This window comes from Pipistrellus kuhlii, unplaced genomic scaffold (assembly GCF_014108245.1).
Source record: "Pipistrellus kuhlii isolate mPipKuh1 unplaced genomic scaffold, mPipKuh1.p scaffold_m20_p_4, whole genome shotgun sequence".
Lineage (NCBI taxonomy): Eukaryota > Metazoa > Chordata > Mammalia > Chiroptera > Vespertilionidae > Pipistrellus > Pipistrellus kuhlii.
Window position 1 is genome coordinate 34454807 of NW_023425540.1, and position 26287 is coordinate 34481093.

The following is a 26287-nucleotide window of genomic DNA, read 5'->3' on the forward strand; positions in this document are numbered from 1 at the left end:
TTTACAGAAATGAACTAAGGTACACATTTTGGTGCACAAAGAGATTTAAGAGCCCCAGTCCATGCTTCTCCTCTGTTGTACTAACTATTCTGAAGTTTTAGGGAGTGGGGAGTGGGTTTAAAAAAGTATGATCTCTTCTCTCAAGAAGCTAATTGCCTCGCTGAAGAGAGAACATTAGCAGAAAGGGAAAGTTAGAATTTAGTAAAAAATCATATGAACTGGAAGTGGGTTGTGAGTGCAGAACGAGGAGAGAGAATGCTCACTGCTGGAGTAATCAGAGGTGCAGTGGAGCAGGTAAAATGAGTTGGGTTTTAGTATTGTCTCCTTATCTACCACTTACCGGTAGGTAGACAGAGGGGGCAGAAGAACCAGTATAAGTAAAAGTGCAGGAGTGGGACTGAGTGGGGACCATAAGGGGGACAGTGTGCAAGTCCGGAGGAACAGAAGGAAATAGGATTAGCCGGGTAGGGTGGAGCCCCAATAAAGACGGTCATAAGCCAAACAACTCGAAAGAGGCATAATGAGCCATAAAGAGTCTGTAGGTTCGTGAGTGACATGAGAAAAGTGGTTGAACTGGAAATTCAAAGGTGGTGCCAGAAATCTCTCTGAGGTCACTTGTAAGTACACAAGCACTTGGTGAGGATACTTGACATACCTGGTATCCTTTAAAGTTTCCACAAATCTCGTTGAATCCCTACATGTCCAGGGGTGGGCCACGATTATCGCCCCCATTTTCCAGACAGGAAAATGGAGCTTCAAAGTAGGAGAGTCACACAGTTAAGAGACAGCAGATGAAGGAGCCCAAATCTCCTCACTTTGGGCCCACTGGTTTTCCCGTGGTGTGTCCAGGTGCAAGGGGATAGGTCTTCCAGAAACTTAGACCACAGTTGGGGGAGCTGTTTATTGAAAAGGAAAAGATAGTGGCCTTGTGTAGCCGATGTGTACCAGGTGCTTGGTGTACATTTGGTTCTATCACCCTCACAGTCTGTAGCTACATTTTACAGACGAGGAAATCCAGGTTGGAAGAGGTTAAGTAACTTGCCCGTGTTTGTCCATCTTGTTGGCTGCGGACTGGGAGCTCTCATCAGGGGTTCATACCTCTGTGCTGCTTTGGTTCTTCCCATATCTCAACACTCGGGCACTTCTGCTGCAGCTACTTCTGTTTCCTGCTTTGCTCAGGAATGCGATAGGGCAGATTTTTTAGGTGCTTATATAAACACACACAAATTATTTTGGAATAAGTTTAACGAAAGCAGGTGCCTTGGCTTAATATTATGCTGTGTTCTGTGAAGGTGAGTGTGTATATTAAGAGTAAACATTAAAAATGGCAAAAAGCTAATTAGGAAAAAATGTAGAATTTTGATCTCTTTTGAGCTTTTGGGGATTTACACGTGTACTCCTTCTAGGCCCTCATTTAAATTTCAGGATATACACCAATCAGAAAGGATATATGCACCCCTATGTTCATAGCAGCACAATTTACAATAGCTAGGATTTGGAAACAGCTTAGGTGCCCATCAGCAGATGATTGGACCCAAAAACTATGGTACATCTACACAATGGAATATTATGCTGCCATAAAAAAGAAGAAATTCTCATCATTTGCAGCAACCTGGATGGAATTGGAGAACATCATTCTGAGTGAAACAAGCCAGTCGATGAAAGAGAAACACCACATGACCTCACTTTTTTATGGATGATAAAGAACATTATAAACTGAAGAACCAAAAGATAGGTATAGAGACAGTAAAGCAACAAGCAGACTGTCAAATTGCAGCAGGTAGGGTAGGGAGATCTGGGGGAGATAATAGATCAACCGAAGGACTTATATACATGCATATAAGTACAACCAATGGACACAAAACTCTGGGGAGGGGGTGGGCAATGGTATATGTACAAAGATAATAATTTTATTTAAAAAAATAAATAAAAATAAATTTCAGGATAGAGACGCAAGTCATAAGGTGCCAGGTGAGTGGAACTCTGCTTATGTCTCTAGGCCCCTTGTTGTCTTGCACACAGCTCTGGAGAAGGAACTTTACGTCCAGTGCATAGTACGACATGTTCTCTGTCTTCAGTGCTTGTGCTGGAATGTGTCTCAGCTCTGGCCTTCCCTTTAGTCTCGTTAATTTGTCTTCATACCTTCAAGACTCTGCATGCCCAGCTCCTGGATGAGTGTGGTGTTCCTGTCCTGTGCCTACTTCTAGGAGGATAGCACGGGGTGAACAGTGTTTGGGGTGGGGTGCTGGGTGGGGGCATACTGAATAGACCACCTGGTAGAATGGCTGGTTTGTAAAGGGAAGTTGTACAAAATAAGTGGGAGTTTCGCAGCCCTAGTTCTTGAGTGCCAATGACAGAAGCAGACTTTGATGCTTAAATATGACCCTAACCGCACCAAGTCATTACTTGCTTAAGAATGGACCCCTGCTTAAGAACCCTAGCCATGTACCCACCCTGACTGCACTGGGGCAGGGAGAGGGATGATGAATTCCCATTGGCTTCTGTAAGGAAGTGGGATTGCACTTCCTATCAAAGGAGCGAAGGTGGAGTGGGGTGGGGGTGGGTGGGGGGAGGCAAGGTGGTCCCCCAGATGAGGAGATCTGGGTGCAAAAGGGAAAAAAAGTAAGGACGCCAGACAACCAGAATCTACAAACATCTGCTCTAGAGGAGAGAGGAAATGTTGTATGAGGCACTGAGAGGGGCTCTCTCAGAGCAGACTTGAAGGTCAGAAACGTGGCCTTTCCTCTTTAGTCAGTGGGGGGCCACTGAGGAGTTTAGAGCAGGTACAGGGGGCGGGACCCCAGAACAGTGTTTTAACAAGTCGAATCTTTTGGTCATAAGCACCCTGGACTGGAGAGAGCTGGGGCTGAAAGTAGAGAGACCAGTTGGGAGATTAGTGTCAGTGAGCAGTAAACATAGAACTGAAAGTCTGGAATTTACATGAGTCATTAGGGATTAAGCTCACTGACCTTGGGCAAGTCAGACTTTCCTTGCCTCAGGTGTCCAGAGCTGGGTGGTTATATTGGCTTAGCTGGGAACAGGGTGGGGATGAACTCATCAAACTCTTTGGTCCGGATTCAGATTGATCATGGAATCGTTTTTTAGCTAGTAGCTCATTCCCACTCTTTGTGTGTCTGATAGTTTTCTAGGCACCATTCACTTTTCTTTTTTCTGAAATGAAAAGTTGAGGTGTGTGAAAACCCGATGCTCACGGTAATTGGAGCACATCCTTGCTTTGTTGGAGAGAGATGTCACCTCCAGATTGTGTGTTCCTCTGGTCTTTGGCACGTTCTGAGCCAGGGATGGGACCAAGTGAAAGGCTGTTTGAATACTAATGTAAAATCACAGTGGGCAGGGAAAGCCATCTATTTGGATTATGAACAGAATCTATACAGTGGCCCATTCACGTCTATGTTAATTGTGACCATTTGAGTGGAGTCGAACAGCATTTAGAAACGAAGGGAAAAGGCCTTCCACAAAGCTCTTTTCATAAATAGCTCTTGATTCTGTGGCTCTTCGACAAAAGTCTGTATCTTCTCCTAGAGTCTTGTCATGCTTCTAGCAATAAGTAGGAGGTTGGCCTCACTGTAGTTCACAGGTCAACACATTTAATCCTCAAGTGGGGCTTTACTAGAGCTACTGTTTTTCAATGATTTTTTTTTTTAACCTGTTCGGTATTGCATTTTTATCTTGAGAGATCATTTCTAGATATCCTCACGTTGGAATTGTACTTTACAATGAGCGTTCACACATGATCTCATTTTGTTTCTATGGGCCCATGTGAGATAACTTCTGCTATCATAGTCTAATTTTCAGTGGGGTTTGTACGAAAAGCGATTGCTCTGTCTGGACCTCAAAAACTCCCAAATAGAGTTTCATTGTCCCTTTATTTGAGTAGCTCATAGTGTTTTATACACATTAATTCATTAATCCTCACAAAAGCCCTGTGTGTAGGCAGTGGAAAATATTTTTTCCCGGCTGCAGTATTTACACACTGAGAAACCAAGTCATAAGGCAAAGGCGGGGCAGGGCCTGTGGACCGGAGCCAGGGGTAAGCTGGCTGCCCAGTCCTTAGTCTAATCCTCTCCCTTGACCATTAGAAAACTCAAACTCATTTTCATTTGGAAAATAATGATGATTTCCAAGGAAAATAGCCCTGTGGACAAAATTCTACCTGGAGAACGAACTGAAAGAGGGGCGAGTTTGGGGCGGTATTATCAAATTGTTAATGTGGTTTCATTTTCTTGTGTTGTCTCCATGCATTTGACTGTAGCCAGAACCCGCTCGTTCAACAAGGTGGCATGTGTCGTATCTAAAACCACATCTTAGACATACCCAGCTCATTTCTTTGTCGATGATGTTAGAGTAAGGTGGTCTCTGTTGTTCCAGCCTACGCTTGTGGCCGTAGGTGGCAGGAAAGTCTTATGCTTTCATTTCTGACATTTCCACTTCCTCAAGAGCAGGGAACCATCTCTACTCTTCTTTCCTTTAGCCTTTCATCTTCCCACTAGTGCTTTGAGAAGAGTAAATCATTAAAAGAGTGGACAGAAAAAACCACTGGCGTGGTATCCCAGTGCCTCCATGACTCAGAGTTCTCCTGTGCGGGCATCTGCAACTGATTGTGTCCGAAACTGAATTCCTGGTTTTCATTCCCAAATCTGCTCTACCTACACCACTCCCCATCTCTGTAATGGCAATGCCATCCTTAGCTCAGGCTTCCAACGTGGGAGACATCCTCTTTCTCTCACATTCTATGTCTACTTTGCCAGGAAATCCTTTGGCTCTACCTTAAGAATATGTTCAGAATGGGGGGTGGGGAAAGGGTGGGGTGGGAACCTGGTGGAGGGGGGGAAAATGAGGAACTTTTGTAATAATATGAACAATAAAGATTGATTAAAAAAAAAAAGAATATGTTCAGAACCCAGTTGCTGCCACCTATTCTGCCCACCAGCGTCTCCTGCCTGGAATGTAGCAGTGGCTACAAACAAGCCCCCTGCGCTACCCCTGGCCTCTCTCAGTCAGCCTGAAGCATAGGAGTTGGAATGATTCTGTGAGTATATATGTCAGATCATGTCACTCCTTAGCGTGGAACCCTCAAACGAACCCTTGTCATATTGAGAAGAGAAACCAAAGCCTCATGGTGCCCTAGAAGGCATTATATGACCAGGCCCTCCTTTCTTCTCTGTCCTCATCTTCTATTCCTCTCCTTTCCACTGGTGCTGCTCCTCGATCACACTCACAAGTGCTCTCGCCTTGCTTTAGGACTCCACTCTCTGCTTCTGCTGCCTGAGACTCAGCCCAGGCATCGGCTAGCTCTCTCCTGAATCTTTTGTCTTTGCTCAAATGTTACAATGAGATCTTCCCTGACCACTGTATTTAAAATTGGACCCCACCTCCGACTTCTGCCACTCTTACCTCCTTTGTTTTTTTGTTTTGTTTTTCATGTCACCAGTTTTTAATGGGTTTTTCCTTTACAAATACACCAGAGAATCATGCAGTGCTGCCAGCATTGGACACAATCCTGGGCCACAAATCTGCACACTCCTTTGCAACAGGTCCTGTGATGGCAGAACCTTTCATTTCCCCTTTATTATTTACTATGACCCCCGCATTATCCTCAAAATAAAGAAACACGCCATCTTTTCTCCGGTATAACTTCTGTTGTCTAATTACCACCGCTGGATATACCTTCTTTCGAAGCTCTGGTTTGCCTTTTTTACTGTGGCCATCACCATGTCGCCCACACCAGCAGCAGGAAGCCTGTTCAGTCGTCCCTTGATCCCCTTCACAGAGATAATGTACAGATTTTTGGCTTCTGTGTTGTTGGCACAGTTGATCACGGCTCCCGCCGGAAGACCCAGGGAAATCCGGAATTTGGCCCCGGAGGACCCACCACGCCCCTCTCTGGCTCGGTCGAGAGCAAAGCGCCCCAGCTGCCCATGGCCGCCGCTCCTGGCGAGGCCAGCTGCCACCACGCAGCAGATGGAGACGGATCACCCAGAGCCTGTTTCATTTTCTATTGATATATAAGACATATCACTTTTAAACGTACTATAAAGTTTTTTTTTTCTCTCTCTCTTTTTTTTTTTTGTCTGAAAGAAACTAAGTTTCAGAGGGACTGGAACTTCGGTTTCTTTTGTTTAATTATACAGATACTCCTCCATTTGCAAAGTGGTTACATCCCAATAAACCCATAATTGGTTGGAAATATCATAAGTCAGAAATACATTTAATATACCTAACCTGCCGAATATCATAGCTTAATTTTGTGCTCAGAACACATACACTAGCCTAGAGTTGGGGCAAAATCATCTTGCTGCCACTGTCCAGCATTAGAAGAGAGTATCATATTGCATATCCCTGGCCCAGAAAAAGGTCAATATTGAAAATTAGAAGTACACTTTATGCTGAATGTGTATACCTTTGCACCACTGTTACGCTGAAAAATAGTTAATTCGAACGGACCATATAAGTCGGGGACCATCTGTATCTCCTTAGCATTTAGTATCCTGGTGCCTAATAGGTGTTCAGATATTGTGGAATGAACTTCCTTTCTGTCTATATGTTGGATTAAGCAACTTGAGGATCCTATTGCTTAAGGATTAGCTAGACTACTAAGTAATTTAGTGTTTTCAAAAGTCACTTTTGCCCCTCCCCTCCCAGTCATACTTGAAAAAAAAAAAAATACTGATTAGACTTAGTTTCCTAATTAAATTTTGGGATGTATGGAGCATAGCAAAGGATGCAAGAGAAATTATTTTACTGGGGAGATAAGATAACCACATGAAACAATGAGCAAAAAGTGTTAGATTATAGAATAAACAAAAGATGTAGGAGAGGTCATTGGGAACATGGGGGAGGGAGGGTCTTAGAATTTGATACTGAGTGTCAGTACTACTCTAGGTGTTGTGCCTACTGGATTCCATTTGGTCCTCACAACAGGTATTGTAAGACAAATGAGGCAGCCCAAGGCCATAGTATAGGTAGGTGTTTGAGCCAAGATTCACAGGTTATCTCTTTTTTAAAAAAATATATATTTTATTGATTTTTAACAGAGAGAAAGGGAGAGAAATAGAGAGTTAGAAACGTCGATGAGAGAGAAACATCGACCAGCTGCTCTTGCATACACCCTACTGGGGATGTGCCTGCAACCAATGTACATGCCCTTGACCGGAATTGAACCTGGGACCCCTCAGTCCGCAGACCGACGCTCTACCACTGGGCCAAACCAGCTTCGGCTATCTTTTTATTTTTCTTTCTTTGCTACTTAATCTGTCCAATGAAGTTTTAAGCACTATATCTATTATCTTCAGAGGTTCCATTTTGTTACATTGGCCTGGTCTTTTGAGATAGTATCCTGATCCTTTCTTATGTTTTCAGTTATTTTTTTAAATATCTTTATTTAAACAAACTTATATGACAGAATATTTGTTGAGTATATTATCTGAAGTTCTGAGGGACTAATTTTGCTGTGTGTACTCTTTTCTCTTGATGAGTAGCTTTGTTGAGTGTTTTTTAATTTTGATTTGTGAGCCTATGACCAATGATACTGAAACTGGGAGTCTTGTAATACTGAGTTAATCCCAAAAGCATCATTACAAGTCTGGGACTATTTTGTGTATTAATTTTTCAGTTGAAGATTTCTAGGGAACATTCCACCCACTCACTCCCATTGAAGGCTTAGGTCGAGACAAAAACTCCCTTGTCTTTTCCTGGTGGACATATATTTTTTTCTATTATTGACTAGCCCTTTGGGATATTGCCTTATACAGGCATTTTCTTTCTAATTCCTGACCACACATGGATTTTTGATTCTGTTTCTTGCTCTGAGTGGCCATTAAACCCAGTTTTCTGGGCTAAGCTCAGAAGCATTCTTCAGGGCAAAGATTCTCAATAGATCATTGCTATGATTTTTGATGAGTCTTAATTTTATGACTCTTGGAAAGTTTCCTTATTCTCTTGGGAGAGTTCAACTATACATTTAAAGTAATTATTAAATTACTTAGTAGTCTAGCTAATCCTTTGAGCAAAAGGATCCTCAAGTTGCTTAATCCAACATATAGGCAGAAAGGAAGTTCATTTAAAAAATGTAAGTCAAGTGTATGCTGCCCATTCCCAGTAGATAGTGCCTTTCCTATGTTCTCTGCTAATACTCAGAGTTTCTCTTTATTCCAGTGTTTGTTATGTCGTATTGACTGTTTATGGGCTGTTCAATAAATCACTCGATATGATTGAGTTTTCTAGGCACAGTCCACACCTGGGGAATATTGGCATTTTATTATACCTTTATCTAAAATGAGGATTTTCCCACAAACATGTAATCTAAATTTATAGGCCACACACCTAGACAGGTCTGTAATTTAACAACACACACACACACACACACACACACACACCTTGGGGGTTTAGCATTTAACATATGAATTTTGGAGGGTGGACACAAACACTCAGACCATAGAAGACATGCATACACCTGCATATTCGGTTGCTGCTAATTCTAGTTTTTCAGATCGCATTTCTTTTCCGGAGCTGGTAGAGAGTAGTTCAGTTTATAGCATGTGAAGATCCGCCTTGATTTGGCATTTATGACTTAGGTTCTGCAAAGTATAGCATTTAGTTTCTAGTTTCTTTGTTAATAGTGCATTTTCCAAACCGTTGAGCTCAGTTTTACTTTAGGAAACATTGTTATACAAGAGTCATAGAAACCATGATCCAAGAAGGGGACTTTTTGTTTTCCTGAGGACTTGAGTAAATACTGCAAAGATGGAAAAAGCCCAAGTTCTACCTGCCTCACAACAGGCATTGCATTTTTTGGAGCACATCCAATTTTAAGAGTCATCCACTTGTCCAAGTTCAGATTGCCTAGAAAGACAGAGCCTTATTCTTTGGCTTCACTTGTTGAGGAATATCAACAAGGAACTTACATACCAAAAAATGAAACTATTTATTCCAATGGAATCTGTGCAGATTTAGATATTAAAATGTTTTTAAAATGTTTTTGGAATATTGCATTAAGATTAATATTCTATTTTAAGTTTTTATTTAAAATGAATAGTAATATATATTGTGAAGTATGAATTGGGTTATCAAATTCTAATTTAATTAAAAAATTAGGAATTCTAATGATATAAGAAAGTTTATATGCCGGAATTACACTAAAGACAGTATTTTGTACTTACTTGGTATGACTTTCTGGAATGTAGAAACTATCCTGTGAGGAATCCCCTTTCTGGAGGAAACAAAAGGCACACCTAAGCCATCAGAAGCAAAATTAAATCTGCACAAACTAAAAGAAGGACGTTCTTCATTGTCTAGGACTATATCCATTATAGTGCTAAGCACCAAGGATCTATTCTTCCCAGCATGTCAATCCCATTTCTTTCTCCATCCTTACTCAAGATAAGATATACAGAAAAAGCTGTTTCTTTCTTTCTTTCTTTCTTTCTTTCTTTCTTTCTTTCTTTCTTTTTATTTATTTATAAATATTATTCCTTTTATTCCTTAACATTCAATATTATTTTATATTAGTTTCAGCATAGTGGTTAGACAATTATATAATTTACAAAGTAATCCCCCTGATCATTAAGGTGCCCGTCGGCAGCATATATAGTTATTGCAATATTATTTTCTATATTCTCTGTGCCAAGGCCCCGTTTGCATTTCTTTCTTTCTTTCTTTCTTTCTTTCTTTCTTTCTTTCTTTCTTTCTTTCTTTCTTTCTTTCTTTTTTTTTTTAACATATTTTATTGATTTTTCACAGAGAGGAAGGAAGAGAGTTAGAGAGCTAGAAACATTGATGAGAGAGATACATCGACCAGCTGCCTCCTGCACACCCCCTACCGGGGATGTGCCTGCAACCATGGTACATGCCCTTGACCGGAATCAAACCTGGGATCTTTCGATCCGCAGGCCGACACTTTATCCACTGAGCCAAACCGGTTTTGGCCCATTTGCATTTCTTAATCCCTTTACTCCTTTCAATCAGACTCTCTGCCTCCCTCCCATCTTGCAACTATTAGCTTGTTCTCTGTATCTATGAGTTTGTTTCTGTTTTGTTTATTTTTAATATTTTTTAACCTTCATCTGAGGATGTATTTATGGATTTTTTTTAGAGAGGTAGGTGGAGAGAGAAACATAGAGTGATTGCCTCCTGCATACACCCTGACTGGACTTGCAACCTAGGTACGTGCTCCAACAGAATCAAACCCGAAACGTTTTGGTGTATGGGACAACATTCCAACAAACTGGGCGACCCAGCCAGGGCCGTTTGTTTATTTTGTTCTTTAGATTCCACATATAAGAGAAATCATATGGTATTTGTCTTTCTCTGTCTGACTTATTTCCCTTAGCATAATATCCTCTAAGTCTATCCCTGTTGTTGTAAATGGTAAGATTTTCCTAAAAAAAAAAAAAAAAAAAAAAAAAAAAAAAAAAAAAAAAAAAAAAAAAAAAATCCCCTTTATTTTTCTCTCCACTGCACTTAAAATGCTAACCAGTAACTTTCTAGTTTCCAAAGACCATGGCCCCTTCTGAGTCCTTATTTATGTATTTCACATCTATTTGCCCTTTATTTTTAAATAGAGTGATAAATATTTGAAGGGAGATACTTAAACTTTAAAAGCAAAACACAGCCTGAACTGGTTTGGCTCAGTGGATAGATCGTTGGCCTGTAGACTGAAGGGTCCCAGGTTCAATTCCAGTTGGGGGCATGAATCTTGGTTGCAGGCACATCCCCAGTAGGGAGTGTGCAGGAGGCAGCTGATCGATGTTTCTCTCTCATCGATGTTTCTAACTCTCTATCCTTCTCTCTGTAAGAAAATCAATAAAATATATTTAAAATAAATAAAAAGATAGATAAAAGCAAAACACAAAACCAATACTAAGCATATAGAAAGTTCAGAGTGAATGTACTGAACTAAATTAAACATTTAGAGATTAGTCATATTTCTAAGGTTAAAACATTTTTTCTAAGCTTTGCTTTAAGGTCATATCCTATTTAATAAAGAGTTAACATGCAAATTGACCCTCACACCCTCACAAGATGGCTGCCTATGACCAGACCAGCAGGAGGGTTAGTGAGGGACGACCAAAGGACTGAACAGCAAGCTGCGTGGGGCAACCAGGCCAGGAGGGGGAGCAGTTTGGGGTGACTAGGGCAGCAAGGGGGCAGTTAGAGCCAAACAGGTCAGCAGGGGGGGCGCAATTAGGGGCAACCAGGCAGGCAGGTGAGCGATTAGGAGCCAGCGGTCCAGGATTGTGAGAAGGATGTCCGAGGGGTCCTGGATTAGAGAGGGTGCAGGCTAGGCCAAGGGGACCCCCTCCATCCCATGCACGAATTTTGTGCACTGGGCCCCTAGTTTCTAAATATTAAAGCATCAACTCTAGAATTTCTCTAGCTTTTACAAATTAGTATTTAGTGTAGAATTGGGTACAGTAATCTGGCTATTTTAGTTAAAGAATGTCTTAAGAATGTCTTAATTCTTATGAGAGAGAGAGTACTTTTCTTTCCTACAAAGACTGTACTGGTATGAAGCCTCCTTGGGTCTGGGCACAGGGTAGGGGGTGGCCCACAGCCACAGTTGTTGCTGGAAATACAGATGGAAGCATGAAGGAGGTGGTGCTGTCTGCTCTGGTTAGATTTATTAATTCCTGAAGACCTCTCTCTGTCTAGAAATGCTTCCAGGTATCTGGGTCATTTCCCCCATACCTGTTCTTCCAGCTACTCTCTGCCTCCACCTTCTTCTCTCTCCAGTGTCTGTTCAGCAGTCTCTGGGTCAGTCTCAGGAAAAAGCAACCTTAGGTAAGTTATGGCCTCACTCAAAACCCTTCAGTGCTTTGCATTGTCTCTAAAAGGAGTTTTTCAATCAAGAAATGTGATTTTTCTCTGGGATCTCAAAACCTTAAATTAAGCCCAAAAGAAAATGAGTCCCATGATTTAGCAATTACTTTGTTTTCACCCATAAATAGTATTTCCTACCTTTTCTCCCTAGGGTAGGAAAAATTCATATTTCTTCCTTAGGGTGGTTCTGAATTTCTCCATATTTTAAAAATTTAAATTCTCTTCTAGGGATAAAACATTGCTATCAGACAAAATAATCAAAAAATGCCATAATCTGGGAAAGAAATCCTAAAAATGTTATAAGCAATGATAATATCATTGAAAAATGGAGAGAGAGAGAGAGAGAGAACAAAAACATTGTGATTAGTTGCCCTGACTAGGCATGTGCTCTGACCAGGAATCAAACTGGTAACCTTTTGGTGCACGGGATAATGTTCAACTAACTGAGCCACTCGGTTGGGCCCAACACTCTTTTTAACCCTTGTCAACTACTAATCTACAATTAAAAAAAAAATTGAAAGTATTGCATAAATGGGGTCTGTGATCTTTTGGAATTGCCTTTTATCACTCAGCATAATTTTCTGAAGATTGGTCAATGTCATGTGTACCAAGTTTGCTCTATTTATTGCTTTGATATGCATGTGTATATAGATGTACTCATTCATAGCTTTTAACCATTCCCCTGTTGAAGGACATCTGGGATGATTCTAGTTTTTCACTACCATATATAAGGCTGCTATGGATAATCATGTACAGGTGTTTGTGTAAACATAAAATGTTATTTCTCGGTGGGGGCGGGGGATACCCAATAGTGGCATTGCTGGTGGCAGTTGCATTCTTAGTCAAGAAACTGCCAGACTCTTTTCCAGGCTGGCTATATTAGTTTGCATCCCCACCAGCAACATGAGTAATTGTTTCCGCACATCCTCTCCAGCATTTGGCAATGCCATTGTTTTTGTTTGTTTTGTTTTTAATATATTTTATTGATTTATTATAGAGAGGAAGGTAGAGGGATAGAGAGTTAGAAACATCGATGAGAAAGAAATATCGATCAGTGCTTCCTGCATACCTCCTACTGGGGATGTGCCCACAACCAAGGTACATGTCCTAGACCGGAACTGAACCTGGGACCCTTGAGTCCACAGGCTGACGCTCTGTCCACTGAGCCAAACTGGTTAGGGCTATGCCATTGTTTTTTATATATCAATACATACCATTTGAATAGTCATTTCAATTTGCATTTCCCCAATGCCTAATGATGCTGAACATCTTCACATTGGCTTGTTTGCCATCTGTATATCCTCTGCAATGAAATGTGTCTTCATGTCTTTTGCGCATTTTTCTAATTTGGATAAGAGTTATTTATGTATTTTAAGTACTAGTTACTTGTTAGATATTTCCCCCCGGTCTGTAGCATTCTTTTTTTATCCTCCCCCCCCCCCGCCCCCCTCTCATGGGCTTTCACAGAGCAAGCCTTAAATTTTGATGTCTAGCATGATTAAAAAAAAAATAGTTCTTGGCTTTTTGCATGTTCAATGGTCCATTGAGAATCTGATGAAAGCTATACAACTCTTGTCAGAAAATGCATATGCACATAAAACTTTGCATCTAATTTCATGGAGTTCAGGGACTGTATAAAGTGAGGGACCATATGTTATAAACCCATGGCTTAATCACTGTTGCATTAATTTACAGCAGTGTGACTCCAGGGAGAATTGCTCTTCCCAAAGTTAAAAGCGGGAAACCCTGTAGCTTACAAAATCAGGGCAATTTCAGGGCCAGGCTTTACTCTCCCGAGAACTTAACTGAAATGCCCTTTTCTCAGCAATACATTGCTTGACTACTCTGGGAAATAGTGCCAGATTGCTCCTTTAATTTGTAGCTTGAATAGGTAAAAAAAAAATTTTTTTTCTTGTATTGAATTTAGACTTTTAGGCATTAGCAATAAATGCATGTGTGGGCTTTCAACTGCTGGTTCAGTTTTAGCAGCATGACTCTCTTTGTATGACTTACTATTTTTTTTTCTCTCTATCTCCTTTATAAAAATTAATGGAAAAGAAGAGAAATGGGATGCTGGTGAAGAAACAGGGGTCTGATAAATTTTGATATGCTCATTAGCTGTGCCTGGGCGGAGAATTATCGGTATCATTGAACTTGATTTGCTTCCCCCAGGAATGAAATGCATAAAGGAAAAGCACACTGTAGGAAAAGTTGAAAGAGAATTTTGTTGAAAATTCTAACTGAAGGGTAACATGTACATTTGATCCTTGAAAAGCATGGGCTTGAATTATGTGGATCTACTTATATGTGGATTTCCCCCCCAATAAATACAATAAATGTATTTTCTTTTCCTTATTTTCTGAATAACATTTTGTTTAGCTTACTTTATTGTAAGAATACAGCCTATAATACATGCATAACATATAAAATACGTTATTGCTAAGGCTTCTGGTCAACAGTAGGCTTTTAAGTTTTTGGGGAGTCAAAATTTATGCATGGATTTTCAACTGTGCGGGGGTCAGTGCCCTTACCCCCATGCTGTATGAGGATCAACTGCAATTAGGAATGTGTTTGCCAGATCTCTGGCAAAGGACCCTGGCCCCCTGCAATTCTGCTGTTCACTTTTGTCACAGATTTACTGTGTACATTTTAGGGATGGATTATGTATAAAAGTAGGAGGTTGATGACCTTTTCTTCCTCTGGCTACCAAACCTGATACTCTAAAGTATTGGACTCCTTAGTGTTTCCTAAAAATAATATGGGTGTATGGTTTTCTTCATGTTTAGCTCCTAATTCCTATCATGTAGCTCCTTTGCCACTTCATGCTTGCCCAACATGATCATGTTATGCCAGATGAGTGGTATTATTACTCCTTACAACCTTTAGCTTTTCATAGATATAGAGGTTATCCCAACCAGACTGGGAGGTCACCAATGCCAGGGGCAGTGTTTTTAACACTGTCCCTCCCAGGTCAGCCGCATGGTGTGCTGCACACACAGTGATAGTGAGCCGACTTTGGGTCACAGGACGTTAGAGATCTGTTGCTACTAAGGAAATGGATGTGTTGATAGGTTGTATCTTGCAAGAGTGATTGAGATTTGTATTGACTACAAATAGATAAATGCATACATGAGGTTATAAAAGGGGGTGTGCAGTTGACCTAGAAAAATCTTCTTAAGGGCTTACTCATGTTGTGTGCAAATACATTCTGGGAGAAAGTGAGTGTGACAGCTCTGGCGGAACACTTTGCTAGCAGTTAGCTCACGCTCCTCTTTGTACTTTAGAAGCATTCTCTACTTTAGGCTGCACCCAGTTCAGACTGCCTGGCTCCCCTTCTTCCTCCCCGCCACCCCCATTAGTTTGAATTAATGAGGTCCTATTGAATAGTTACCGTTGTTTGCTTTCTAATCTTCAGACATCTCCCCACACTCTGAGGTCACCAAATAATGCTTCTTAGACCTGCATAACTCAGGTAGACAGCTCTAGTCTGAGGCAGGCCCGTTGATCCTGTTCTGTATTCAACAGCAGGTTTATTTAAAAAATGCTCTCTTTTTACCCATTTCCATTGTGTTAGCACTGAAGGTTTTTTCTTAGACTTGGCCTTACCTCCCAGTGGTTGAACTGTTCCTTCCTTCTTCTCCAGCTAGGATAACAGCGGTGAAATACAATTATAATGCTACCCTCCCAGGTTCCTGTGAGCAGCTGTGCATCAGCATCTCCCTCTGACTGTAGAGGTTTCCAGTGGAGGTGTTAATAGAGTTGCCCCCAGGATAATTGCTCTGCCCTTTGCATCTTCAAACGGCAGGGGGAATATTCAGCTGTATAAAACCAAATAAAGTTCTGTGGAGCTTTGCACTATTGTCTTTATCTGGCCCCTTGCTCTTCAGAATTCCTGATGCCTTGAGTGTCCTCTGGGCTGCCAGGGGGAGGCGGAGCGCGGTTAGGTTCATTGCAGAACTGCGTGGCCCCAATTCCTGCTCAATCATTTTAATCAGCCTAATGTTTGGAGGCTCTGAGTGATTTCATTTGAAATAGACTCAAATGCTTTCTAAAACCATCCCTTTGTGTGTCTTTCATGCACAATAATAATAAATATGTAATAGTTACAGCTAGTGTTAATTGAATGTATAAGATAGAATATATATAAGATATATATATATTGATATATATATACTGGGGATGTGCCCGCAACCAAGGTACATGACCTTGACCGGAATCGAATCTGGGACCTTTCAGTTCGCAGGCCAACGCTCTATCCACTGAGCCAAACCGGTTTTGCACGGCACTGTATATATATTTTTTAAAGACTTTATCAAATCTTTTAATCCTCCCAACAATCTTTTGAGGTAGGTACTGTTACTAGTTCTAACCTGGCCTGGGGAGGTGAGATAACAGGCCCCAAGTCACACTGTTAGAACCGGGCAGAGCCGGTGTTCAAACGCAGCCTGTTCCTGAGCCTGTACTGTCAGGCATTTGCTTCCTTCTAACAAGCATATCTCAGTCTCTCAGTTACAAAAGGACTTAGTGCTGCAGCTCAGGAGAGCATGGGCTCTGGGGTCAGAGGGGCTGGAGTTACGTCCTAGCTTCTCGACCTCCGCCAACTTTGCAGAGCGCTCCTTTTCTCCTTGTGAAGTGGAGACCTGCGCTGAAGGTCCTCTTATCTGAGAGCCGGCATTTGGGTAGCTTTTTAAGGGGGGGGGGGGTTTCTTAAAATGGGACCAAAGTTTCATAGGAAATGGGAGTGGAAAAAGGATTTGCCTGGGGCTCTAGTTTTTGAAAAGGAAACTAAAATTATGAAAATACCTATCCTATTTGTTTTAGAAATGTGTCTTAGTCCTTTGACTAACAGTTGGCATAACATCCTGGTAAGGGTGGAGGCCCTGGGTCAGCCTTCTAGAATGTCTGCCATGTTCTGTGTGATCTCATGCAAACGTAGTTTTGAACTCTGCCAACTCTTAGAACGAATATAAAATAAATTGTGTGCAAGTGATTAATGAGGGAGGGAAGGGGTCATGACTTTTATTGACAAAATAAATTGTACAGTAGGACATTTCTGCTATGACATTTGGTTTTCAAAGCATTGCTATGGGGGTCATTTTTATTAGGTAGGAGAAGATACTCTTATTTCTTTAATACTGAAGTTATGTAAATGTAATAATACTGAAATTATGTAATATGTAATAATACTGAAATTATGTAATATGTAATATGTAATAATTTTGGTATTAATACTGAAATTTTTATCTTTAAGCCATTTTCTCATTATTTTTCTTTTTCGCTTGTTAATGGGTCTCCTGACACATTCACATTGATCCAATATTTCATGATTAGAGAAGCTCTCCAATACTCAACAGTACTTTTTTTTTCTCAACTCTATTTAACCATATTTTATGCTTTAAAAAATATTTCCAATTTTATTTTAAGTTTATTTATATTTTATTTGCAACATCAGATAACCACATGAAGGTCAAAACAAGTAACTACAAAAACATCTGTTGATATGCCAGAAGGAATGGCTGCAGAGTAAGATGCTAGCATTAAGGGTGGGTGGAATGGGTGGGTGGAGAATGAATGGGAGAGGCAGTTGCTTGTTATCTTGTAAATGATCAGTTTATTTCTTTAAAAATTTATGTTTAGGTAATTTTTATGTCTCAGCTTAACTTCCTACACATCCTCTCAGAACTATTGTGTGAATCTCTGATATGAAATTTGTAAAATACTTAGCATGTTGCCTGACAGATCATTATCCTTTCTAATGTAGTTACTAATAGCCTTGATAAATATTCTTTGAGCATTACCTGTTGATCAGTTTTATAAAAGACATACAAGCCAGTGATTATTTTGTGTTCAAAGACAAAATTTAAGTAATGGGCTATATATTGAATTAATCTTAGGATACTTAATTTAGATGCAAAATCCAGAATTTTATAAAGTCAAGAACTGATTTTTTTCTGTGTAAATTGAATGTTATATTTTCTTTCCTCTTTAACGTAAATATGTTTGCCTGTTGAGAATTGCCTCTTTTTCTTTTGAGTTAACCAGCAATCAAAGATATTGGGATATTTATTCCATGTCTGAAACACTGTATCTTGATGTTCTTTTCATAAGACTTTTCCCCCCTTTTGTGAGCAAACTTAAAAATTAAGTTTGGCCTCAAACCTTCCCCTGGCATCTGCCAGAAAAACTGGAACCATTTTGGTTTTTACCTCCGAAAGAAACATTTTAAAAAAAATGCAGTACAATTAAAGGGAAAAAAAGAAGTACTTGAATTTGAAATTTTAAAATTATGGGTGGAGAACTCAAGCATTAGAGAATAAAATGAAGTGGAGAGCATGACGTTTATACAGGGAAAAGCTACTGTGTGAAGAGTTCAGGCAGCTGGAACTTGCCTCGCAAATACAACTTGCTTAATTATTAAAGGTGATGTGAAAGGAGGCCCAGAGTGGGTCAGCCATGCGGCCTGCAGGCGAGCACAGAACTTACCGCTCTTTACTGTAACAGAGGAATTGATTTTAGGAAAATCCAAGTGAAAATATATCTTTCAGCTTAAAGTTTATTTTATCAAGCGGATAATTTGCTTCAAATTATTTTTCTCCATAAGTCAACTAGGAAGTTTTGACAGGGGTTTCACTCATCAGAATATGTCTTCAGATTTCTCCTCAAAAGTGGTATCCTTTTGATGTACTTTATTATCAGACAAAATCTAACAAACATCACATGTTGAGTTATGAAAAACATGTATACTTTCATATAGTAAATAAGTGTATGGTAAGCCTCCCACACAGCTTAACTTGTTTTAATATACTTCTTCAACATTGAAAGTCTTCAAAGTTTTGCTCACAAAGGAATGCATGTTAATTTGTTGCTTTATTTTTGTCTATATATTATTTCAGTCTTTTTATAATCAGTGCATTTACTGTAGAAAGTATTTTTTAAAAAAAATTTTACTCCTTTTTAAAACCATTTTAATTTTTTTAAAAAGCTTATTGATTTTTAGAGAGAGAGAGAAAGGGAGGAGAGAGAGAAACATCAGTGTGAAAATGTAACATTGATCAGCTGCTTCCTGCAGGTCTTCAACCAGGGGTCAAGCCAACAACCGGGGCATGTGTCCTGATTGGGAATCTAACCAGCAGCCTTTTGGTACATGGACGATGCCCAGCCAACTGAGCCCCACTGGCCAGGGCTAGCATGCATTTCTTATGCTGCCAACTAGACATGCTCAGTGTTCTTATAATTTTATCAAGTTGAGTGAAATGTGAAGGACTGGAATTGTGTATGGCTTGACTATAAACACAAGTGAAAATATTGTTAATCTCTTTTTTAAAAAAATATATATTTTATTGATTTTCCACAGAGAGGAAAAAAGAGGGATAGAAAGTGAGAAACGTTGATAGAGGGAAACATCGACTAGCTGCCTCCTGCACACCCCGTACCGGGGATGTGCCTGCAACCAATGTACATGCCCTTGACCGGAATTGAACCTGAGACCTTTCAGTCCGCAGACCAATGCTCTATCCACTGAGCCAAACCAGTTTTGGCAAAATATTGTTAATCTCTTGAGGCATAGCGTGTACATCTAGGGTAAAGGGTCATGGTATGTAGTAGCAGGTATACATTCATATTTTAAGTGCCCTCTTTATAATTTTTAATTTTGGTGAGATCTACTTGTCATTGCTCTTGGGTTAGTCATCATTTATATTTCATAGTGACAAACAATTCATAATAGAAACGAGTCTCAGTTTTGTCATATTCTTGTTAGTATTATATTTAATTTGAAGTTTCTTTCCTGGACTTCCTAAGCCATTCATCCAATATGTGAGGTTAGTTTCATTAAAAATCAATGATTATCATCCATAAGCCCATGTAAGTGGGTATACACAGGGTACAACATTTTGAAAATGAGTGCCAAGGAAGGGTTCCATTGCCAACCCTTTGGGTTTGTGAGACCCTTAGTCTTCTTTCAGGATGACCCATGAAATGTAACTTGTGACCTAGGAGGATGCCAGTGCCAGTATATAGATAATGGATTTTATAAAAAATAATACAGGACTTTTTGTGTTTTCCTCCTGGTCAATTTTGTTCTCTGGGGATTGCTATACCAAATGCCACCATTTGGATTTCTGTGTGCCTACCTTCTTAAGAGAAGGCCCCAAAGTAGTGCAGCTGGGCTGTGGCCCAGGAACCAGAGCCAGAGTTGGCCTAGTGAACAGAACCCTGTCCCACTTCTGTTCTCTGTGGGGCGGGGATGAGAGGATGTTGGGGAGAGTCCCTGTCTGCCCAATTCAGAATTCTCCTGCAGCCCACGCTTCACCTTCTCCCAATCTTTAGGGCTTTTGTTCAGTTGTGAGCTCCTTGAGGGCTGGGTCTCATAGTACTGTGCAATGAACCCACCACTCCTACTTTTAAGAAAATATATTTTTATTGATTTTAGAGAGGAAAGGCGAGGAAGGGAGAGATGGAAACATCAATGATGAGAAAGAATCATCGATTGGCTGTCTCCTGCACACTCCCTATTGGGGATCAAGCCCATAACCTGGGCATGTGCCCTTGCTGGGAATCAAACTGTGACCTCCTGACTCATAGGTTGACACTTAATCACTGAGAAACACTGGTTTGACTCATCTAGTTTTAAGTGATCTATAATTGAATACAACATCTTATTAGTTTCAGGTGTACAATATGATTATTTAATATTTGTATATATTGCAAAGTGTTCACCACAATAAAGCTAGTTAACATCTGTCACCATAGATAGTGACAGAATTTTTCTTGTAATGAGAAATTTTGCAATCTATTTTCTTAAAAACGTTTATCTATGCAATATAGCATTATTAACTACTAGAGGCCTGGTGCATGAAATTCGTACATGGGGTGATGGTGGTGGTGTCCCTCAGCCCAGCCTGCGCCCTCTTGAAATGCAGGACCCCTTGGGTAGCAGCTGCTGCCGCTACTGCTTGCCATCAGACAGTGCTGCCTGTCCCTCCCTCACTACCAGTGGCCTCCCTCTGTGTGTGATGGGCCTGAGGTATGATCCCTTGGCTGGCCTGGGCCTCCCTCTGCAGGGTGATCACTGGCTGGCCCCACACACCCACCACAGCATCACTGGCTGGTGGCCTGGGCCTCCCTCTGCAGGGCGATTGATCGCAAGACCCCCAGATAGATAGCCCCACAGAGGGAGGTCACTCCTCCCAGGACTGCCAGTTAGGTAGCTTGAGACTTCCTCTTTGAGGTGATGGATCGTTGTGCAGAGGATGACCTGGGGTGATTGGGGCAATGGCGGGAGCCCCTGACTAATCGCATCGCACCCACCTTGTCTGGCCTGGCTCCGGCGTGTGTCATAGCATGGTCTTCTGGAAGGTTGTCCGGATGTTTGTCCTGCCGTTCTGTAGTTTGGTCAATTTGCATATTACGCTTTTATTATTATAGATAGTCTCTATGCTATACATCACATCCCCATAACTTATTTTATACAATAACTGGAAGTTTGTACCTATTTGACTCCCTTCAGTTAACCCCTTTTGAATGATGCTGGCTCCTTTTCTTCTAAGCTGGAAGCTGGTTTCTGGGTGTGGGTGTCAAGGGCAGGCACACTGAGAGGCAGATGAAATGCATACAGTTGGTGAAGAAGTGGGTTAGCATGACAAGGGCCTGCATTCCCCCAGACTGAAATGTCTGGCCCTCTCTCAGATTTGCCTTGTTCCGCCAAAAGTGGATTCTGACCTCAGAGAAACCTGTGATCCAAGCGATTAATTAAGGTGAAACTTTCAACCTGCTTATTTTGACTTTTATTGTCTTTCTGAAATATAATTTACATTTTGGGAGCAGTCAGTGGGATAATGTCAAGGGCGATAGATTTCCTTATGTGTGGAAATTAATACAAAATAAAAAAGAGGTTCTGTTTTATACAGGTAAAATCTTTTTTCTGTATTTTTATAATTTTGTGTCTGAAATTTTTCTGTCTAATGAGTCAGTCACTCCTCCTTCGGCAATATTGATGCCTGAAGGCCAGGACACAGCTCTGTTGGTTGGCTAAATGAGGACTCCTGCAATAAACGCTTTTCTTCTTGTTTGCAGATGTGGAAGCCATGGAGCTGAGCTGCAGCGAAGTACCTCTCTACGTAAGTTCCTAAGCATTGGGCTTCAGGTTTAAGTGGCCCTTTCTTAGACTTGAGACCCATGTGACTGAAGTGGGGAGAAAGGCTTTGCTCATTATTGAGCTGAGGCTTTTGAAAAACAACACACAGTGCCACTGTCTGGTTTATTTGCATGAAGCCTTTTAAAACTAGTTGGCTCCTGGTTTCCAAGTCTGGGTTTTAATTATGTTTCCCCAAGTAATTTTTTAAAAACTGTATTAGTTCTGGGCTAAAAAAATACTCAATTCATTCCTATAGATAATTTTTGAACATATTGTTTTATGATAACATCCTGATAACAGCCAAGAACGTGTTCCATGTGTGTCTTTTTTGGGGAAATGTTCAGTGATAATTGTGTCAGTTAAAAGCATGAAATAGAAATTCAAAGGAAAAGTGCTGGGATATATACATAGATTAAGTGGGGGATCGGGTGACAGAGTTTTCCAATGAGATTCCTGGTCAAGGTGACTTCTGGGTTGAGGGAGGATTCTGTTGCTGAGAACAGATACTGGGTGTAATAGGGAAGAGATGTGATTGTCTAGTCTTACAAAATGGCAGATGGTTTCCTTCTCTCCATCTTCCTTTTTCAGGCAAAACCTCCTTTCTTGGAACCTGTGTTGATGGGGGTGGGAGGAAGGATGTGTGTAGGAGGGCTGCTTTTTCAGGTGGCCTTTGAGTTATCCTCTCATGGAATACAGCAAGAGTACAGGATCTAGCATAAAGGATCTGACCTCAGTTCAGATTAATCCTTAATAGAACAATATCAAGGAATTGGAACAAGTTTAATCAGAACCCTTAGTCAATTAAAATATATTAATCTACTTTCTCACGTCACACTTTAATACCCTCTCTCTCAATCTTTCCCCACTCTTACATGTATCCCACTGTATTCTCTGAAGAAACACTAAGTGATCAAATAAATGGATGCCAAAATAATACCCTCTTTGCCCCCCCATTCCTGGGTTACCCAATAGTCTTTAGTATTCTCTTTAGGTTGTGATTTGTAGGTCATAAAATGTGTCTATAGCCAAGACTGGTTTGGCTCAGTGCATAGAGCGTCAGCCTGCAGACTGAACGGTCCCCGGTTCAATTCCAGTCAAGGGCATGTACCGTGGTTGCAGGCACATCCCCAGTAGGAGGTGTGCAGGAGGCAGCTGATCGATGTCCCTCTCTCATCGATGTTTCTAACTTTCTATTCCTCTCCCTTCCTCTCTGTAAAAAATCAATAAAATATATTTAAAAAAATGTGTCTATAGACAGTTAGGCTTGGCCCAGCCATAATTAAAGATTTAAAAAAAGACTGCTCCAATGCGAAATTGTAAAGTACCCCAAGTTTTATTTAACTATTTATTTTGTACTTTCTTCCTCCTCAGTTGTATTCATTCCACTCTGCTTCCCTACCTAAAACCAAATAAACAAATCCACAAACCTAATCCTGGTAGAAAACCTTGTGGTTGGTCAACATACTGGTGTAGCTATATTGAACTTAGTCCTACAGATTATGACCAGACTAGGGAAGAGTCAGTTAACGTTGCCTAAGAAGAAAAGAGAGTTAAAACGACCAAACAAACATTTTTTTCCTAACTGTCATATAATATATATTGATTGGAATAAAATGAAAAATAACAAAGTGTTAAGAAAATAAATCACTCATAATCTCGCCCCCTATAAATAATGTTATGTTAAAATATTAAAATATTTTATTGCCCTAGCCAGTTTTGCTCAGTGAATAGAGCATTGGCCTACAGACTGTAGGGTCCTGGGTTCAAATCTGATCAAGGGCACATGCCTGGGTTGTGGATTTGATCCCCAGGAATGATATAGGCAACAAGTAAACTGGCTTATAGCTAACTAGTGGCCTGGAGCATGGACTCATGCACATTAAAAGGAAATTAATTAGAAAATATATTTTAATATTGTTATTTGCCCTTTCTCTATAATAGAAGTGTCAACCAAATTCATGATTGACAATGACAGATCAAAACACATGTGTGTGATTGGCGCCAGTGAGAACTTTATATGCATCGCCCATGCGCAAGTCAACATTTATTTTTAAATTGCCAGTATGCGTTGTATGTACTGGCCGGTCGGTCAGTTGGATGGTCAGATGGGCAGTCGGATGGTCACTTAGCCTTTTAGATATATAGAGGATTATTGAGGCATGTGAGTGCATAGCAGTGCCACAGCCTGTGTATACCCAGGTTTCTAGAATGCTGGGTGGTGTTCCTATGATGGCTGCTCTTTGTGGTGGTTAACTTAGGTAGATAAAAACTTATTAACCCCAGAATGTTTGTGCAGAAAGAAGGTACAGTAGCCATCAAAACTCATAAGTGGAACTGAGGCAGCAAGGGCTCTCTTCAGAAGGGCTCCTTGGTCAGAGCACCAGAAATAGCCTGGAGAGGAAGCCAATGAAATCTTGCCCTTAGCCATTAAGGTAGACTATTCAAATGAAAGTCATTAAAAATCAACCAACCAGCCTGGCCAGTTTGCCTCAGTGGTTGAGCATTGACCTATGAACCAGGAGGTCTGGGTTCCGTTCTGGTCAGGGCACATGCCCAGGTTTCAGACTTGATCCCTAGTAAGGGGCATGCAGGAGGCAGTCTATCAATGATTCAATCTCATCACTGATGTTTCTGTCTTTCTCTCTCTCCCTCTCCCTTCCTTTCTGAAATCAATAAAAATATATTTAAATAACAAACAAAAAAACACACATTAGTATATTTTATTAATTCTAAAGCACATTTTTTTCCCCTTTATTTTTATATCTGTGAAATTGAGATCTTCTACACTGTGCAACCTGGCAGAAGTCATGATGTAGCTGTTATTACCTAAGCATGTGTGACCTTGGTCGCATGGTTTATATTATTCTCACTTCAGAATAGTTATGCACTTCGCTGGCACAACATGAGTTAATTGCTTCCAAAATTATTTCACCATGGTTTGGTATTAAAAGGCATGTATACAAAGACATGGAACCAGCAGCATGATACATGATGAAATCTGTATAAGTCAAAACAAAATTCTAACATAAAAAAAGGACAGTTTTTCTTCTAGTGGCATATAAAATGCATATTATAACTGATACCATCTTATATTAATTGTGTATATTTTATATGTACACAATTGACTCTAATTATATATAGGTTGTAACCTGATATTTTTCACTTAACGTTTTATGCCAATATTATTATAGATTGACCTAAGCCAATCTGACCATTTGGCCTCATCAGTAAGAAGGTCAGTGAGGGTTATATTATAATGAAAACAAGACTTAAACCAATTCTGTTGAATAATTAATATGTAAACAGACCAGACACAAAGGCTGTGTGCAGCAACTGGTTCCTGTATCTTGATGCAAGCCTCCTGTCTGCCCATGGCCTTCCGAGGTTGAATAAATATGCACGTCTAGTTTCTCCCAGCTTTCTACAATCTGGTTTATAAATCCTTACTATTGAAAAATTCATATTTATATTCATATTTTATTTAAAAAAAGCAAAAAGAAGAAATTAAAACTATGTTTAACCCTGTCATCGATGATAAGCATTATTGACTTTTATTTTTTTCTTCCAGAATTTTATCTATATTTGTGTAGAATTTTATTGAAGGTTCTTTTGCATTTATTTGATGATGTGTTTTCTTATTTGACATTGGATCTCTTAATTTTGATGCTTTCAAGTTCTTCTACCAATCCCATTTCGTTATTCTAACGGGTTCCTTTGTAAAAACAAATTAACATAACACTGGAAAGAACATAATTTAGGTAGGACCCAAACAAAACTAGAAATTGTAAGGAGTTATAACATTGAGATGATATCTTAAAATTAAAAAACTACTAAGCATAATAATTGTATGCCAATGAATTAGAAATTCTCAGTAAGATAGGCTTTAAAAATATAAACTACAAGATTTATCTCAAAGAAGATTAAATCACATTTTTAGAACAGAGGTCATGAAGTAAAAAAAAAAACTTGTTAGAAATTATGCTCCAACTTCTATTTTCCTTCAAAAAAAGCACCTCATTCAGATGGGTCCTATCGGTGATATTTTGTTTAATTTTTTGGCTTTTAATGGCAAATATTTTTCCCCCTCACGTTTTTTGGCAAATATTTTTATTTGCTTGTCTTCAGGAAAGAGACTCTATCTTAATATTGTGGATGCAGGGATATTCCTGAACTCAACCCCAGACTCACTCAAACTTTGAAAATGAACTATGATGATCCACTGCGTTGCTATTGCCGGAGAAGAGAACACTGCACTCTGATAAATTAGAGAAGAAGCAGGAATTGAAAAGACTGGTAGCCAGGAGTTTTATAGTA

General features: G+C 40.0%; 1 protein-coding gene and 1 pseudogene across 7 annotated transcripts in view; one reads left to right on the forward strand and one right to left on the reverse strand.

Moving 5' to 3' along the window:
* Positions 1-26287, forward strand: part of ARHGEF28 (Rho guanine nucleotide exchange factor 28) — a 238305-nt gene that overhangs the window by 20641 nt on the left and 191377 nt on the right. For all 7 annotated transcript variants that reach the window (XM_036410844.2, XM_036410855.2, XM_036410845.2 and 4 more), the window contains exon 2: positions 21913-21956. In XM_036410844.2, coding sequence (XP_036266737.1) covers positions 21924-21956 — 33 coding nt within the window. In that variant the 5' untranslated portion in view covers positions 21913-21923. The remainder of the gene's footprint in view (positions 1-21912; positions 21957-26287) is intronic.
* Positions 5437-5993, reverse strand: LOC118703065 (annotated as a pseudogene).